This window comes from Oncorhynchus clarkii, chromosome 27, assembly GCF_045791955.1.
Source record: "Oncorhynchus clarkii lewisi isolate Uvic-CL-2024 chromosome 27, UVic_Ocla_1.0, whole genome shotgun sequence".
Classification (NCBI taxonomy): Eukaryota; Metazoa; Chordata; class Actinopteri; order Salmoniformes; family Salmonidae; genus Oncorhynchus; species Oncorhynchus clarkii.
This window is the reverse complement of record NC_092173.1, coordinates 31,418,113-31,435,732: the sequence shown is the minus strand read 5'-3', so window position 1 is coordinate 31,435,732 and position 17,620 is coordinate 31,418,113. Positions and strand designations below refer to the sequence as shown.

At 43.8% G+C, this 17,620-nt stretch overlaps 1 protein-coding gene across 1 annotated transcript in view; it reads right to left on the bottom strand.

Moving 5' to 3' along the window:
* LOC139385609 (protocadherin Fat 3-like) overlaps window positions 1-17,620 on the bottom strand; it is a 213,911-nt gene that overhangs the window by 56,736 nt on the left and 139,555 nt on the right. Inside the window, exons 4-7 of the mRNA XM_071130817.1 lie at window positions 14,597-14,911; window positions 13,933-14,143; window positions 12,264-12,332; window positions 6,526-6,665 (exon numbers count right to left, since the gene is read on the bottom strand). Of these exons, the coding sequence (XP_070986918.1) occupies window positions 6,526-6,665; window positions 12,264-12,332; window positions 13,933-14,143; window positions 14,597-14,911 (735 nt within the window). The remainder of the gene's footprint in view (window positions 1-6,525; window positions 6,666-12,263; window positions 12,333-13,932; window positions 14,144-14,596; window positions 14,912-17,620) is intronic.

The following is a 17,620-nucleotide window of genomic DNA, read 5'->3' as shown; positions in this document are numbered from 1 at the left end:
CGCTACGATGAGACTGGCTCTCATGAGGACCACCCCTCATGAGAGCTGTAGAGGATAAGCTCTGGGGTAGAAGATAAGCTCATTAGAGTTACCAGTCTCCGAAATTGCAACCCAAATAAATGATTTAAATATATATATATATATTTAACTAGGCAAGTCAGTTGGGAACAAATTTACAATGACAGCCTAGGAACAGTTTGTTAACTGCCTTATTCAAGGGGCAGAATGACATATTTTTACCTCTGCAGCTTGGGGATTCGATCTGGCAACCTTTGGTTACTGGCCCAACGCTCTAACCACTAGGATCCCTGCCGCCCCTTCTCTGCTTCACACAGTTCTAGTAACATACACATCTCAATATCACCTGTTCAGAGGAGACTGCGTGAATCAGGCCTTCATGTTCAAATTGCTGCAAAGAAACCACTACTAAAGGACACCAAAAATAAGAGAGACTTGCTTGGGCCAAGAAACACGAGCAATGGACTTTAGACCGGTGGAAATCTGTCCTTTGGTATGATGTTTACAAATTTGAGATTTCTGGTTCCAACCACCTTGTCTTTGTGATGCGCAGAGTAGGTGAATGGATGATCTCCACTTGTGTGGTTCACACCGTGAAGCATGGAGGAGGAGGTTTGGGGGTGCTTTGCTGGTGACACTGTCAGTGATTTATTTAGAATTCAAGGCACACTTAGCCAGCATGGATACCACAGTATTCTGCAGTGATACGCCATCCCATCTGGTTTGCGCTTAGTGGGACTATCATTTGGTTTTCAACAGGACAATGACACAACACACCTCCAGGCTGTGTAAGGGCTATTTGACCAAGGAGAGTGATGGAGTGCTGCATCAGATGATCTGGCCTCCACAATCACCAGACTTCAACCCAATTGAGATGGTTTGGGATGAGTTGGACCGCAGAGTGAAGGAAAAGTCTTTCAAGACTGTTGGAAAAGTATTCCAGGTGAAGCTGGTTGAGAGAATGCCAAGCATGTGCAAAGCTGTCATCAAAGAAAAGCGTGGCTACTTTGAAGAATCTCAAATATAAAATATATTTAGATTTGTTTAACACTTTTTTGGTTACTACATGATTCCATGTGTATAATTTCATAGTTTTGATGTCTTCACTATTATTATACAATGTAGTAAAAATAAAGAAAAACCCTTGAATGAGTAGGTGTCCAAACTTTTGACTGGTACTGTGCATTCAGTCAGATACTATATTCAGTTCCATGTCATACAGTACATATTCGCGTATCTGTCACAACTATTGCCACGTTTTTGCAGTTCATGTATTTATATACTTGAAAAAGAAAAGGAGAACCGAACACTCTAGGAGCACAGATGCAATGATTTAATAACCAATTATAAACTTGGTAGTTTGAGCCCTGGATGCTGATTGGCTGGCAGCCGTGGTATATCAGACCGTATGTCACAGGTATGACAAAACATTTATTTTTACTTCTCTAATTACATTGATGACCAGTTTATAAAAGCAATAAGGCACCTCAGGGATTTGTGGTATATGGCCGATATACCACGGCTAAGGGCTGTGTACAGTCACTCCATGCCTAAGAACAGCCCTTAGCCGTGGGAAGTTAAGCCTGGGAATTTGGGGAATTCTGTTTAAATTCATCAAAAAAGTTGGCTTGTAACAGAGAACCTTTTTTGTGGGATACACATAAGGCAATTCTAGGTCTTGTGGCATACTTTGGTTAAACTATCCCCAATTCAATGGAATTGCAACCCTCTGCATGCACAGTGCATTTTTTCCATCACATGTACAGCTGATTCTCAAGATCTTGCACACTAATGAGATGCTATTGAGCCCACACTACTACACTGTCTGAGCCAATGACTGACTATATGCTTTCCTGTAAGTTTTTATTACAATACTGGGTGGGGTGAATATCTTTTATACGACATACATGATTTTTTGTTAACTAGTAAATAGTAGCCTACAGCAAAGTGTGTTTAAATCATTTCTAACTTGCTAACCATTTCTCCTAGTTTGTTTTTGCTACCATGTGGGGTTTAGCTTGAGCCTGCTAATTGAGGAGTGTTAATTCACCTGTTTCCATTCATATTTAATTTTAAAACATTTATCTTACAAATAAGTTGTTTAATCTAACTGCTTAACTACTTATCTTTACATGGAATTGTACTTGGGTTTTTTTTACATTTTTTTTTCTAATCTTTACAGGAAAATGCCACGGGCACTATCTGATGTGTGGAGACATTTCACTGCAGCTAATGTAGAAGGAAAAGCTGCGTACATTTTCAAATATATGTGAAGAATGCAACAAAGATGCAGAATCATCTGGCCAAGTGCATAAAGTTCCCTCAGAGCTCACAACAAGCAACCTCAGACAAAAGTCCCTCTACTTCTATTCGAGGTGAAAATGATGAATCAGACACCTTATCGATAGCAACAGCTCATGATCTTTCTTGAATCAGAAGTCCTAGCCTCACATCACACCCATTGGCTATGCTGCTCATGCATTGAATCTGCTCCTCAAGGACATCATGGCACTGAAAACAATGGAAACACTCTACAAGAGAGCCAAGGAAATGGTTATATATGTGAAGGGTCATCAAGTTATAGCAGCAATCTAACTCACCAATTAAAGTGAAAAGAATAAGAGCACCACATTGAAGCTGCCAGGCAACAACCGTTGGGGTGGTGTTGTTATCATGTTTGACAGTCTCCTGGAGGGGAAGGAGTTTCTCCAAGAAATGGCCATACCACAGTCTGGCGATATGGACAGCCCCATCAAGAGGATCCTCCTGGATGATGTATTTTGGGAGAGAGTGGTAAGCAGCCTAAAACCTATAGCAGTAGCCATTGCACGGACTGAGGGAGACAATGCCATCCTGTCTGATGTTCAGACTCTGCTTGCAGATGTAAGAGAAGAAATCCGTACTGCCCTGCCCATTTCCCTGTTGCGCCAAGCAGAGGAAACTGCAGTTCTGAAATACATCAAAAAGCGTGAAGACTTCTGCCTGAAGCCCATACACGCAGCAGCGTACATGTTGGACCCCAAGTATGCTGGCAAGAGCATCCTGTCTGGTGTAGAGATCAACAAGGTGTATGGTGTCATCACTACCATGTCTCGCCACCTTGGCCTGGATGAGGGCAAGGATCCTGGTAGTCTGGCGAAGTACACTTCCAAGCAAGGGCTTTGGAATGGAGATGCAATATGACACTCGTGCCAACATATCTCATCAGCCACCTGGTGGAAGGGACTTTGTGGAGCTTAGGCTCTTTCCCCTGTTGCCTCCATCATCCTCCAAATCCCACCAACATCAGCCACCTCAGAGTGCAACTGGTCCTTGTTTGGGAACACACACACCAAAGCACGCAACAGGCTGACCAATACAAGGGTTGAAAAGTTGGTGGCCATCTGGGCAAATTTAAGGCTTTTTGATCTTGACAACGTAGCCATCCTCAATAAGATTGGATAGTGACAGTGAAGGTGGATATTGACGTGGACATTGAGGAAGTCCAGGGAGAAGACATGGAAGCCTGAGAGGAAGACAACCAAAGCTTTCGTTTCTAGACTATCATTTTACAGATGTACTGTATGTCGAAAACATTTTTGGGAGATGTGATGCATCATTGGGGATCATTCAATATTCTCTTTCTTTTGTTGTTCAGTGAAATCATCCCATGTGAAGAGTCAACGCATTTAATTAAAGTTCAATTCGAAACTAAATATTTTTTTATTTCTATTGGAAGGATTTAGTCATTTGCAATTATGTCTACTATGATAAGGTAAAAGGTTTATGTTTCTGTCTCCATCTGATATGGTTAATATATGCAATGCAGAAAACATCTACATTTAATGGTATTAATATTAATTTGCATGTATTTCTGTTAATTCACATATTTTCACATTAATTCCCATATATTCCTGTTAATTCCCACGGAAAGTTTCCACCTCTGAATTGTCCCCAAAATGTGCAACCCTAATTGGCCATATACCACAACCCCTAGTGCCTTATTGTTTAAATAACCAACGTTTGGACAGACAAGCTGTCTTCATCAGGGTATAATGACAAACACTGCGGGTCACTAGTGTCTGTAATCATGGCTGGGTGTGGCTTGATATCATTGGTTAATTATAGATAGAAATAGAACATATAAAGACCATGAAGGATAATAAGATCATAGATACAATTTGGCTACATAAGCCTAGAAACATTTAAATGAATAGCAAATTCACAAGAATGTATTTATAAACGCCATGCTTGCTGACGTGCTTGTTGCGTTGCGTGTCATGTACTGTGTTGATGGTTGATGACTCATGGAAACCTTGTGAATCAAGAACAGCAGATTCCCACCGCCGGTGACAAAGGCTGTTGTGTTGCGTAAGAAGGGCGGCAGAGAAGGCTAAATATAAGACAGAAGCAGCAGCTGTCTTCCTGCCGGTGAACAGTGGAGATTTCCCCCATTGGGCATCACGCTGACGCTCCATCTGTGATGTTGAAGAAGGGAACTCAGCCCAGCCTCTCATGACTGGCTCTACTGTCAGCACGTCTTACAGGTGTGTGTGTGGGTCGGGAGGATACGTGCGTACACCCATAGGGATTTAGTCAGCACATCTTGCATTTCAATTTTTTGTTGTAATTTAGCAGACGCTCTTATCCAGAGTGAGCATTTCGCTACAATAACACCTGCTAAATATGTGTACGTGACCAATAAAATTTGATTTGAAGTAGTGAGTGAATACATTTTTATACATTTTTTATACTGATCCCCCATGGGAATCAAACCCACAACACTAGCACTGCAAGCACCATGCTCTACCAACTGAGCTACACAAGACTATCTTGCAGGGGTGTGTGTGTGTGTGTGTGTGTGTGTGTGTGTGTGTGTGTGTGTGTGTGTGTGTGTGTGTGTGTGTGTGTGTGTGTGTGTGTGTGTGTGTGTGTGTGTGTGTGTGTGTGTGTGTGTGTGTGTGTGTGTGTGTTGGAATGAATAGCAAGGGGGTTTGGACATTGTGAACAGGTACCTTCACACAGGGTGCAACATTGGCATAATGGACCAACTGAGACAGAAGGAGTTACTCAGAATGAATAGAGAGTAGCTGAAAGAGGATGTGTATAGCTTCCTGTGCCCTAGCTAGCAATTAGACCTCTGTACTTAATGGGGATTCTCACTGGGCACACGCTGGTTGAATCAACGTTGTCATTTCAATGAAATGACATTGAACCAACATGGAACAGATGTTGAATTGACTTCTGTACCCAGTGGGTTGGCTCTCCCTTTCAGGGCACACAGCAGTAAAGCTCAGTTGCATTTCCCTCCAGCTCTCTTTCTGAACGAACAGAGGGAGAGAGGGAGAGAGGGATGAAAGATGGAGGGAGGTGGAGGGGGAGGGGTGAAATAATGTGAGAAACTTAAAAAGTCAACTAAACCTACAGTACATGTATATGTGTTCATATTAATCACTATCCTTTTCACCAGGGAACCAGTTTCCCTGTCACCTAGTCACAGAACGCTTTACAGAAACAATGCCATGCACCATAGGAACATAACAGACACAGTAAAACTGATATGTGTTAATGTGTCCGTTTCGCAGGCCTAATGTCTGGCTATTGAAAAGCACTGGCCCTGGAAACAGAGGGAACAGGTAGAGTGACATACGGACTGTCACAGGGAAATTATAAGGTGTCAGTGCAATCCCTTCCGCTCTATACAAATGTTAATCAATTCTACTGTGTGTGTCCTGTTCTGCCACAGTCAACTTCTGCATTTAACACACAATGAACACACATTGTAGATGACAGGACCTCTAACAGAGGAAAGGGTAATAAGATATACCGGTATATTTCTTATCAATTTAAAATGGGATACTTCTCTATCATCATAATGTCCAACCCACTAAAGAACATGGCACTCCTTACTCAGAGACTGATAAAGAATCTTCATACTAGCTCAGTTTACACACTAACAATTGTTTTTGGAACGTTCAATCACAGCCTGAACAGTGCGAAGGAACAGAAGAGGACAGGACATGGCAGAACAGGACAGGGGAGGCTAATGACCTCTGTACAAACAGAGGAATTAGACGCAGGGGTCAGAGAGACAATTACACTGCTAGTTATCACCGTTTGCCGTGTTCTGATCACTCGAATAGGTTCTTGACACGCCAGATGCCATAATTCATGTGACAATGTGACGCCATCCACCACACCATCTAAAGACGTTTTTCAAAATGGCTGATGAAAAAAGTTCAAAACATAATGTCCTTGGGCAAAATAAGAGTGTAGCGTCTGTCCATGAAGGCGAGGTCTGTGTCTGTGGTTACAAAAGTAAACATTGGTAGCATGTGGTTTATCATGTACTTTTTGAGGGTGTGTGTGAGGGTGCATTTATGAGTGTTCAGATGTACAAGTTACAGAACACAATACTAACAGTGCCACATTAACTTACGCATTCCAAAATCAACACACACAGCTAGTAGATATGTCTCTTTCTGAGAATAAATAAATAGGGATATGACATGTGGTGTCATCAGCTACCTGTGTGGCTGCCGAGTTGGTCCCGTCCGTCACCTCCACAGTCATGTTGTAGAAGGAGCGCTGCTCAGCGTCTAGTGGCTTAGCGATGATGATGGTGCCCACACCCTTTTCTATGTCAAACAAGCTGTCAGTGTTACCACCTGGCCAGGAGGGGGGGATAGAGAGCAGAGAGGGTTAGAGACAGAGGGGGGGGACTGGTTTATTCATCTCTCGCTCTCTTTTCTCTTTCACAAAAGTTCTCACTCAATCAATCACACACACTTCTTCTCTCTCTACCTCACACACACAAACCTACATTTTAATAAAGTGTATGGGTCTGTGATAGTGAAAAACAGGGAAACACACTGAATTGTGAGAGTGACAGTACTGTGGGGAGTGTATGACCTGAACGATTCCTGGCTCTCTGCCAGGGAATACATAAATAGACACAAACACACACAAATACAACATTACACACAAATAAAACATTACACACAAAAGCATACACAAATAATCTAACAGGGAGCGGGCATGCACAATCACTCGGATCACAAATACAAGTGTGTGTGTGTGTGTGTGTGTGTGTATCTTCCAACCAATCTGTGAGTAATTACTAGGTTCACAGAGTCCCGAAAGACTGAATTAACAGAGCCCTGAAAGACTAAATTAACAGAGCCCTGAAAGACTGAATTAACAGAGCCCTGAAAGACTAAATTAACAGAGCCCTGAAAGACTGAATTAACAGAGCCCTGAAAGACTGAATTAACAGAGCCCTGAAAGACTAAATTAACAGAGCCCTGAAAGACTGAATTAACAGAACCCACAGACTGAATTAACAGAGCCCTGAAAGACTGAATTAACAGAGCCCACAGACTGAATTAACAGAGCCCTGAAAGACTGAATTAACAGAGCCTGTGTCAATGGAGCTCCAGCCGTGAATGGGCCTGAGTCTGAAATGAGACCACTAAGACCGGCTGTAATTAAACTACAGCCTCATCTCTGGTACCTAATTAATTTAAATTGACATTTTGGCCTCACGTGGATACCAACTCACAGCTCAGAGTGTGGGAATGTCATTTTTAAGTGCGATGTAAGGGTCCGGAGTGTGTGTGTGTGTATGTATGCGTGTTGTATGTGTGTGGGTGTCTGTGTGTGTCTGCTTGTCTGCATGCCTGTGTGTATACTATATGAATGAGCATGTGTGAATGAATGAGATTGTGTGTGTGTGGTTGTGTGTCCTCGAGGTGCAGACTCAATGGGATTCCTCCCCAGTGTTTCTGTTTAATAAAGCCATGACCTCAGCTCAGCACCAAATAAAGGCTATAACACTCCACCACTCAACCATAGATGTGTGTGTACTATTTGTGATTGGGTTACGATAAACACTTCCAGCTCTCTATCATCTGTCTCTTAAATCATTACTACTCCAGTGATGTGGTCCTAATAGCTTTCCTCAAAAGATGTGCAGAAGGAAGACACGAAAAACAGCCATACTCCCTGTCTCTTTCCCTTCACTTCCGCTAACAGTAATCTAGTGTTTTTACGGTTCAGTATGCTGATTAGCATCATATCCGTCGGACCAGATGATTTTACACTCATTAGAGGAGTGCAATATACACTACATGACGAAAGGTATGTGGACACCTGCTCGTCATACATCACATTCCAAAATCATGGGCATTAATATTGAGTTGGTCCCCCCTTTGCTGCTATAACAGCCGGGAAGCTGGGAAGGCTTTCCACTAGATGTTGGAACATTGCTGCTGGGTCTTGCTTAAATTCAGCCACAAGAGCATTAGTGAGATTGGGCACTGATGTTGGGCGATTAGGCCTGGCTCGCAGTCTGTGTTCCAAATTATACCAAAGGTGTTCGATGGGGTTGAGGTCAGGGCTCTGTGCAGGCCAGTCAAGTTCTTCCACACCGATCTCGACCAACCATTTTTGTATGGACCTCGCTTTGTGCACAGGGGCATTGTCATGCTGAAACAGGAAAGGGTCTTCCCCAAACTGTTGCCACAAAGTTGGATATACAAAATTGTCTAGAATGTAATTTTATGCTGTTGCGTTTAGATTTCCCATCACTGGAACTAAGGGGTCTAGCCCAAACCATGAAAAACAGCCCATTATTCCTCCTGCACCAAACTTTACAGTTGGCACTATGCATTAGGGCAGGTAGTATTTTCCTGGCATCCGTCAAACCCAGATTTGTCTGTAGGACTGCCAGATGGTGAAGCGTGATTCATCACTCCAGAGAACGCGTTTCCACTGCTCCAGAGTCCAATGGCTGCGAGTTATACACCCATCCAGTCTACGCTTGGCATTGCGCATGGTGCTCTTAGGCTTGTGTGCGGCTGCTCGACCATGGAAACCTATTTCATGAAGCTCCCGGCGAACAGTTCTTGCTCTGACGTTGCTTCCAGAGGCCCTTTGGAACTCGGTAGAAAGTATTGCAACCAAGAACAGACCATTTTTACTCGCTACGTGCTTCAGCACTTGGCGGTCCCAGCTTGTGAGGTCTACCACTTTGTGGCTGAGCCGTTGATGCTCCTAGACGTTTCCACTTCACAATAACAGCACTTACAGTTGACCAGGGCAGAAATTTGACGAACTGCCTTGTTGGAAAGGTAGCATCCTATGACTGTGCCACGCTGAAGGTCACTGAGCTCTTCAGTAAGGCCATTCTACTGCACATTTTTGTCTATGGAGATTGCATGGCTGTGCGCTCGATTGTATACGCCTGTCAGCTACGAGTGTGGCTGAAATAGACGAATCTACTAATATCAAGGGGTGTCCACATACTTTTGTCTATATATAATGTACATGAAAATAAAGAAAGGTGTACAGTATTAAGAAAAATAAGCCATTCAAGAGAATTAAAATCCAACCATGGAGGCTTCAGAAGGCTGAGTCTGTCTGTCTGTCTGTCTGGAGCCATCCTATATGACCCAACCAACCAACCGCTCCATTTCGGGAAAGGAGGAACTGAGGTTTGGCACGGCAGCAACCGGGCAGACGGAAAAATAACAGTTCCCTTCCACCAAATTATAGAGGGGAAACCGAATCCTCCGCAACAAGGCTGTTATTAAACCCTCTGTTGAAGGCTAAAATTGCTTCCCTCAGTCTCTCCATTCAGATTAGTAAGGGAAGCCGCTCCAGTGCTTAAAAACACTCTGGCAGGCAGCACAACCGATAAAGAGGCACATTTATCTTCCTTTCAAAGAAGTAGGAGGGGATGAAGTTAGCGTTTGTCGTAAACAGATAAAACAAAGCAAATTAACAAAAGAATACGGAAATGAGGACAAGCGTCAGGCTGTTCAGAAATTAGTTAATGAGTACAACAACGGCTTCGTTAACTAGCTTCAATCGGTTGAGAAAATGGCTAGGATATAGTGCGTGGTTGAGAGAGTGGGGAGGTTCTGGGATCGATTGTGTAGGCTGAGTGGAAAATCTAGGATTTCTGAGATTGATTGGTATAGGCTGGAAAGGGGAAACAGGATCAAACTGAATTGGCATCATTTTCTTTGTCATGCTTTGTATGGATTGACTTGACATATAGAACCCAGCTGTTTAGATTGACTTGATATATAGAAACCAGCTGTTTGGATTGACTTGATATATAGAATCCAGCTGTCTGGATTGACTTGATATATAGAACCCAGCTGTTTAGATTGACTTGATATATAGAAACCAGCTGTTTGGATTGACTTGATATATAGAATCCAGCTGTCTGGATTGACTTGATATATAGAACCCAGCTGTTTAGATTGACTTGATATATAGAACCCAGCTGTCTGGATTGACTTGATATATAGAACCCAGCTGTCTGGATTGACTTGATATATAGAACCCAGCTGTTTAGATTGACTTGATATATAGAACCCAGCTGTCTGGATTGACTTGATATATAGAACCCAGCTGTCTGGATTGACTTGACGTATAGAACCCATCTGCTCAGAATATAGCGTAGGGTTGTGGTGGCTCGTCTATAAGAGGACAACTTCATGATGTGTTTATAGGATGTGGTGGCTGGGTGGTTGACATGGCAAACGTTGAGTGGTGAAAACGGCATCCGTTTGGATGGTGTGTGTGTGTGTGTTTAGGTTGAATAGCAGCTAAATATAGTTAAATGGTTGTGTTATACCTTCTGGACAGTAATACGTTTAGCAGTGGATTAGTGTGTGCGTGCAGGTGCATATGTGTGTGTGTGTGTGTGTGTGTGTGTGTGTGTGTTTTTGTGAGGGGAATTCAGAAGAAGATGTACATGTTTGTGTGTATGTATCCGTTATGTGTTTGGAGAGTGTGTGTGCGTGGTGTTCTGGTGAATAATGGCCTGGGATGTGGGGGTCTGGCCCTGTAAATGAATCACAGTGTTTAGCTCCTCTACTCTCACCTGGCCCCTGAGCCCACACACACACACACACACACACACACACACACACACACACACACACATACACATACACATACACAACTGGGCACCTCACTCCATCAATAATCCCTCCATTCCTAAGGCTGCACACCTACGTTTTCCCTCTCCCTATACCTTTCACTAAGCCCTCTCTACTATTCTCTGCCCTCCATTTCATCTTTCCTTTAATCACTGAAGCTGCTCTTCTTCTCTCTTCCTCATCTGACCTCTGCTCCTTTTATCTATCATAAGTCTCTCCTCTTTCCCCTCTACTTTCCACATATTTTCCCTCTAGCCCTCTATTTCCCTCTCATTTTCTTCTGTCCTCTTTCCCTCTCTCTATCTTTATCTCTCTCCATCCCTACCACTCTCCCTCTCTCTCTCTCTCTCCATCCTCTCCCTGTTGGTTCCTCTGGTTGGAGAGGTGCCTGTGGCAGACCAACATACCGTTACAGTGAGGGACTCTCTCTAACCAGGGGCACAGTGACCATGAGCTCACCCTTGACCCACAACTCCCACACCTTCCACTAACCAGCCATCCACTTAATTGGGTCGTCAGTGGGAGGTGTGTGTAATAATGTAGTGTGTGTGTGTGTGTGTGTGTGTGTGTGTGTGTGTGTGTGTGTGTGTGTGTGTGTGTGTGTGTGTGTGTGTGTGTGTGTGTGTGTGTGAACGTGTGAGTGCAAAATAGTGTGTGTATTTTATGTGTGGGTAAGCGTTTGTGTGTGTCCATGGGTGTGTACCTGCATGTTCCTGCATGTGTGTCCCTGTGTGTGTGTGTTTCCGCCTCTGTGTGTAGTGTGTGTTGCTCACAGCTCAGGGGTGGTGGGCGTGATGTTTCCCCAAACACTGATGCCTTAGCAGGCCATTAGACAAAGCTGTCACCAGGGTCGCTCAGGGGTCATTGCCATGGCAGCAGTTATGGGCTTCGCTATAAAGGGAGATCACAGGGTCTGATAGACAATTTAGTACAGCAAGGAATTTCTCCAAAACGAATCACTTATGTTAACCTTGGAAGAAAGGGTTACAATGTACATTACACATGTGGGAAGCACACACAGACACACAAACACACTCTCTAATGAGCTTCTGTGTGGGATGTACATTATAAATTATTTGTAAAAACACACAAACACACACATGCACACACACACACAAACTTCTGTGAAGGGAAAACACCTTTCACCTGTCCAGACCCCTTTGTCTCCAACCAACCAATCAGAAAAAGGAGTGAGCAGCACTGGGCACACAGTGAATGATGGGAAAAGCACAGGTGAATGATGGGTAAAATAAAAGAGGAAGGAAAGGAAAAGGAAGCAGAAAAAAGCAGATCGGAGTCAAACTGAGATACCTTCTGTGGAACAGTTCCTGCCACAAGCGGTCTGCAGTATATAGAACATCTCCCGGAAAGGCCTGGGACCTTCCAGACACGAAGCATTGAGAGAGGAGAGAAAAGGGAGGGAGAGAAGAGGAGAGAAAGGGTGAGACAGGGAGAAAGGAAAGGAGAGAGACAGGGTGAAGGGGAATTGGAGAGAAGGAGAGACAGAAAGGGGGAGGAGGAAAGAGAGAGGGTGAGGAAGGGTAAGGGTAAGAGGGGAGGGAGAGGAGGAGGAAAGAGAAGGTGAGGAAAGGAAGAACAGGGAGATATATAGTGCAAATGGAGGAGGAGGGAGAGAGGAGAGAGAGAGATGTGATCCCAGAGGAGAAAACGAGTGAGGCATTGAGCAGAGAAGAGAGGAGAAGAGGATGAGAGGGGCATACAGGAGAGTAGAGTAGTAGGCCAGAGAGAGCAGCCATAGTCAGAGAGAGCCTAGAGCTGGAAGAACAAGCCAGAAGGTATCTCCAACTGGAACACACACTGACTGCCACTGCTCAGTGACAACAAAAGAGAGATGGATCATGGAGCATTCCTGGAAACGTGGTCATGGCCGTGTAGTCAATCCACTCGTCTCTGGGCTGAATGCTCTCAACATAAACTCACCTACCCACAGTGCAGTTCAGCTAGAGAACTATCAGCTTCATAAATATTATATTACATTATGTAAAAAATAGTTATATTGATGGACCACAATCAAGTCATAGAAAGAGTTAAGGGCATAATCATATTAATTCTAACAAAACTTATATTCTAATAAAACTAAATGGATTTTGCAATATTGATTAAATTAATTAAAATAATTCAAGCAAGATTAAAACTGACTGGCTTTGACTGTAATTGATTCAGGAAACGATATGGATTTGACAAATGTCGCTGTTCGTTAGCAGAAAAATGAAGATACGTAAACTAGATATTACATAATCCTGTTGAGCCTTTTATGTGGATAAAATTGGACTTGAAAAGTTGAAAAAGGTTTCAAATGAATGAAATACTTGTAAGTGTGGCATGTCATTGGCATTTCAAGCCTCTTAAAGGGACATTCCACTGATCTTACTCAACATTCTTTACCATGAGAATAACACAGTAAATTGTGTCTGAAATCAGCATGTCAAAGACAAATTTCTTAGCAGCTGTAGTTGATATAATAAGCTTAATCCTTATGGTAAAAAAAAAAACAGCATGAATATTTAAGCACTTTAAAGGGGTAGTTCATTTCAAAATGTAAGTTTGTCAATGTTGTCAATCTTCAAAAGAGAGTGATTTAACCCCTTTAAGCACATGGCATTTCTCTCCATTAGAGTTCCCAGAATATCTGGCAGGGACTTCGAGACATCTCAATTGCTTCTCCACTGACTTACAGACCTTTACAGCCGGTGGTGTGTGCTAAAATCGCCATGGTGACCGTGGGATGGCAGAGGAGAGAGAGAGACACGCTGGCAACAGAACATGCAGTGAGGTCACAGTACCTGAGCTGGGCCTCACGCACAAACACGCACATCAAACCAAACCAAACCGTCAGCCCAAACACCATGCACCAATAATGGTACATAACCTACCTGACTGACAGCCACTCCAGCCAATCAGATACATCGCTCCCCCTGACAAACCCTCCACCAGCCCCCGCCTCTGGGCAGTGCCTTACCTGTGATGTCAAACCAGAGGGGGTTGGAGCTCTGTTGCATGGAGACCACACCCACTATCTCGGCCACCTTGTCACTCTCCATGACGGTGAAGTTGTAGTACTGCTCGTCGAACAGCAGGGGGGCCACTGAGGCCGAGGGCTTACGGATCCACTCGATGTGCAGGCGGGCCGTCGACCACTTCTGGGGCCGGCCATTATCTGTGGCTTTGATCTGGGAACGGGGAGGAAAGAAGACAAGGAGGAGAGAACGAGGTAAAGGGTTGGAGAAAGAGAGCATTACAGACAGAAAGAGAGAACAAGGATCAGAGAAATGGAAGGGAGGTGATAGATTTTCACATGAATGTTCATTCGTCACAGAGAGGGTGAGAGTGGTGAGAAATATCTAGAATGGCAAGAGGAACGCCAAAGACGCATTATAGACAGAGTGATATACTGTAGTGTAGCAGAAAACATCATGAAATACATTGAGAGTTCTTAGTTCATATAGCCTACTTCACAAAAAGGAATATTTGAAGATATTTTATATTTGTCTAAGTGAAAGATAGAAGAGAACAAGATAAAAGAGAGAAGAGAGAGATGGGGGGGAGAGAGAGTGGGAGAGACAAAGAGGGTAGAACAAGACAAAGAGAATGGTAGTTGGTTAGGAAGTTCAAAGGTCACATACAGTGAGGATGTCGTAGCTCCCGGCAGTGAACTGCTTCCGTGACGACACCACCGCCGTCTTGGGGTCGATGAAGAACTTGCCGTCCTCGTTGCCGTCGACGATGCTGTAGGAGAGGTCAGCGTTAACCCCTTCATCCCTGTCGTAGGCAAAGGCCCTGTAGATAGACTCTCCTCTCTTCCTCCTGTCCCTCTCTGGTAGCTTGATCTGGTATACCTTCTCTGGGAACGTGGGCTTGTTGTCATTCTCATCAAGCACGTGGATGATCACCCACAACGTGGAGTGTTTGGGGCTGGGACCGCCATCCGACACTGTGACCTGCGAATCCACACACACGCAACCGCAGACAGACACACACACACACGCACAGAGACAGGGACAAACATAGACATACATACGCACACACAGATGAACAGACAAAAAACACATACAGACACACACACACATAACCATTTACACGTGTAAACACACACACACAACAGAGAGAAAAAAAACACGACATTTGTTCAGATTCACATCAGTTTCTTCCCCATCTAAATTCATTTTGACAGTCACTCATTCTCTCCTGTATTTGTCTGACAACTGGAACAAATTGTCATATTTCCAAAGTGGGGATCGCTTTGCCTTGTATCTTCTTTCCTATGTTCTGACAGCTAATTAATCTGGCTCTGCTCCTACTTCCACCATGACGAAGAGCCTCTTGTAGATAAATGCAAAATGGGAAGGGGCCAGAGGATGAGTTAGCCAATGAGAGATGAAATCTACCGTCCCGTCCATAAAATACATTTATATTAATTTTCGTGGGGAGATAAAGGACGTCGCTAGCAGCCATCAATCCAAGCTACAATTAATTTCCCAAGTACTTATTATTGGGTTCATTTAAAAAGTCCATCTGTCATTTTCTAAATGACACAGTGAGGGGGTGCCGTAGATATATGGAGAGAAATGCTAATGAATTACAGACAGAGAGAGAAAGAGACAGAGAGACAGAGAGAGATGCACACAGAATGAAAGAAAGAGAGAGAGAGAGAGAGAGAGAGAGAGAGAGAGAGGGAGGGAGGGAGAGAGAGAGAGAGAGAGAGAGAGAGAGGGGTGGTGGAGGGTTAGTAGTGGGAGAGAGAGAGAGAGAGGGAGATAGGGAGAGGGGGGTGGTGGAGGGGTAGTAGTGGGAGAGAGAGAGGGAGGGAGATAGGGAGAGGGGGTGGTGGAGGGGTAGTAGTGGGAGAGAGAGAGGGAGGGAGATAGGGAGAGGGGGTGGTGGAGGGGTAGTAGTTGGAGAGAGAGAGGGGGGGGGGGAGATAAGGAGAGGGGGGAGGAGGGAGGTGGCTCAGAAAGACAACAGGGGTGTGTGAAAGGAACATAAATGACAGCATAAGGGAAGAAGAGAGGAAGAAGGATAAATGAAGGACTCCAAGCCTGTGGCGGTTGACCCCTCTGTGAGTGAATGTAACCTACTCTGTTCAGCACAGTGAGAGAGAGGTAGAGACAGAGGGAATAGGGTGAACAAGCAACTGGTGGCCAACACCTCACAGGACAACAATGTTCACTAAAGGTCAACATTAACAGCTCTCCATTCATCAGAGAGAGAGAGAGAGAGGAGAGAGAACCTGAGAGAGAAACAGAATGAAAGAGAGACAGAAGAGCTTGGGGAATACATTAGACAGGTACGCGTGTCCGGCCTGCCAACAACATACAGCAGCACAGCACTGCAGCACAAAGACAGCACAGACAAGCTAGCATACACTGAACATACGCTAATGCAGCTAAAACATGCTAATATATTATTTACACTGAGCTATATCCACTGATTATACACATGCATTATTAAAGAAGACCCTACAGCCATTGAACTATCAGTGTATTATTAATATGTTAACATGAAACAGACAATTTAAGTGGTTGGGATAAGACTGATGAGGAGAAACGATTGAGAGGAGCGTTTCATAAGGACTGATTGGGCACTGTAGTACTGTAGGTTTGAGTAGAGAGTAGCATGGGTGGGTGGGGAATAAAGAATGCCAGCTGTTGGAAACACCAAAGGCAGACGATGCTTGTCTGTGTGCCACTGAGTATGCACACAATAATGTGATTATTGTGGATCATCAGATTAATATAATAGAAGAACGATTTCCCTAATAATCCTGTTTACATGGAAACATCTGAAATCAGGCTCCCTGATGGCACTCTGATAAATGCAGAAAATCACCAATCAAAATAAACGTTCTACCACCCTTTTTCTCCTCAATGTCATGACTTCCCTGTTGGGTGAAGAGTATAAGCGCCAGATTCCCCCCTCTCAATCCCAAACAGTTTCATGACCGGTCGTAAATAGAGTGTGGAAACGTTGGGTTTGGCAGGATTGAGGGGGAAGAAACCTCTTTGTTACAAGGAGATTCCTTCCGCCAAAACGGTAACATGAAAAGGTTGAATAATGAAACAATATTTCTGTAGTCCAAGTGGTTGGAGTTGTCCGTGGGCACGTAAATGACAATTTTGTGGGATCAGTTGTGTTTTGGGATCCCATGAAGGAAAGTAAAACAACACAACTGTTTCTCTGAATGTGTACATATCCCAGTGATCAGATTCACATCCAAATGTTGGGGAACTGATATGATTAAATATGAAACTATTTGTGAGAAGATGTAATGTTAGCCTTCTAAATTAGATAATTGTTTTTCATATGAAGTCCTAATCACGCCCACGTGAGCACAGACATTAAATAGCACTCCTGACAAAATTGAAATTAGACCAGAGGACATAGAGGACGCAGTCCACACTTCATGAACGACCGAATGGTACTCTGAAAGATCCATTCTAAAGACATTTCCCTATCGAACGACCGAATGGTACTCTGAAAGATCCATTCCAAAGAACATTTCCTTATCAAAAGACCATTGGTACGCCTGACATAACCATTGCAACAGCAGACAAGCTACAACCCCGAAAAACATTATGACTTCTGGGGAACACAACTTTCTATCGACTGACTCTCCAGCAGACGGACCAGCGATTTCAACAGAGAGACAA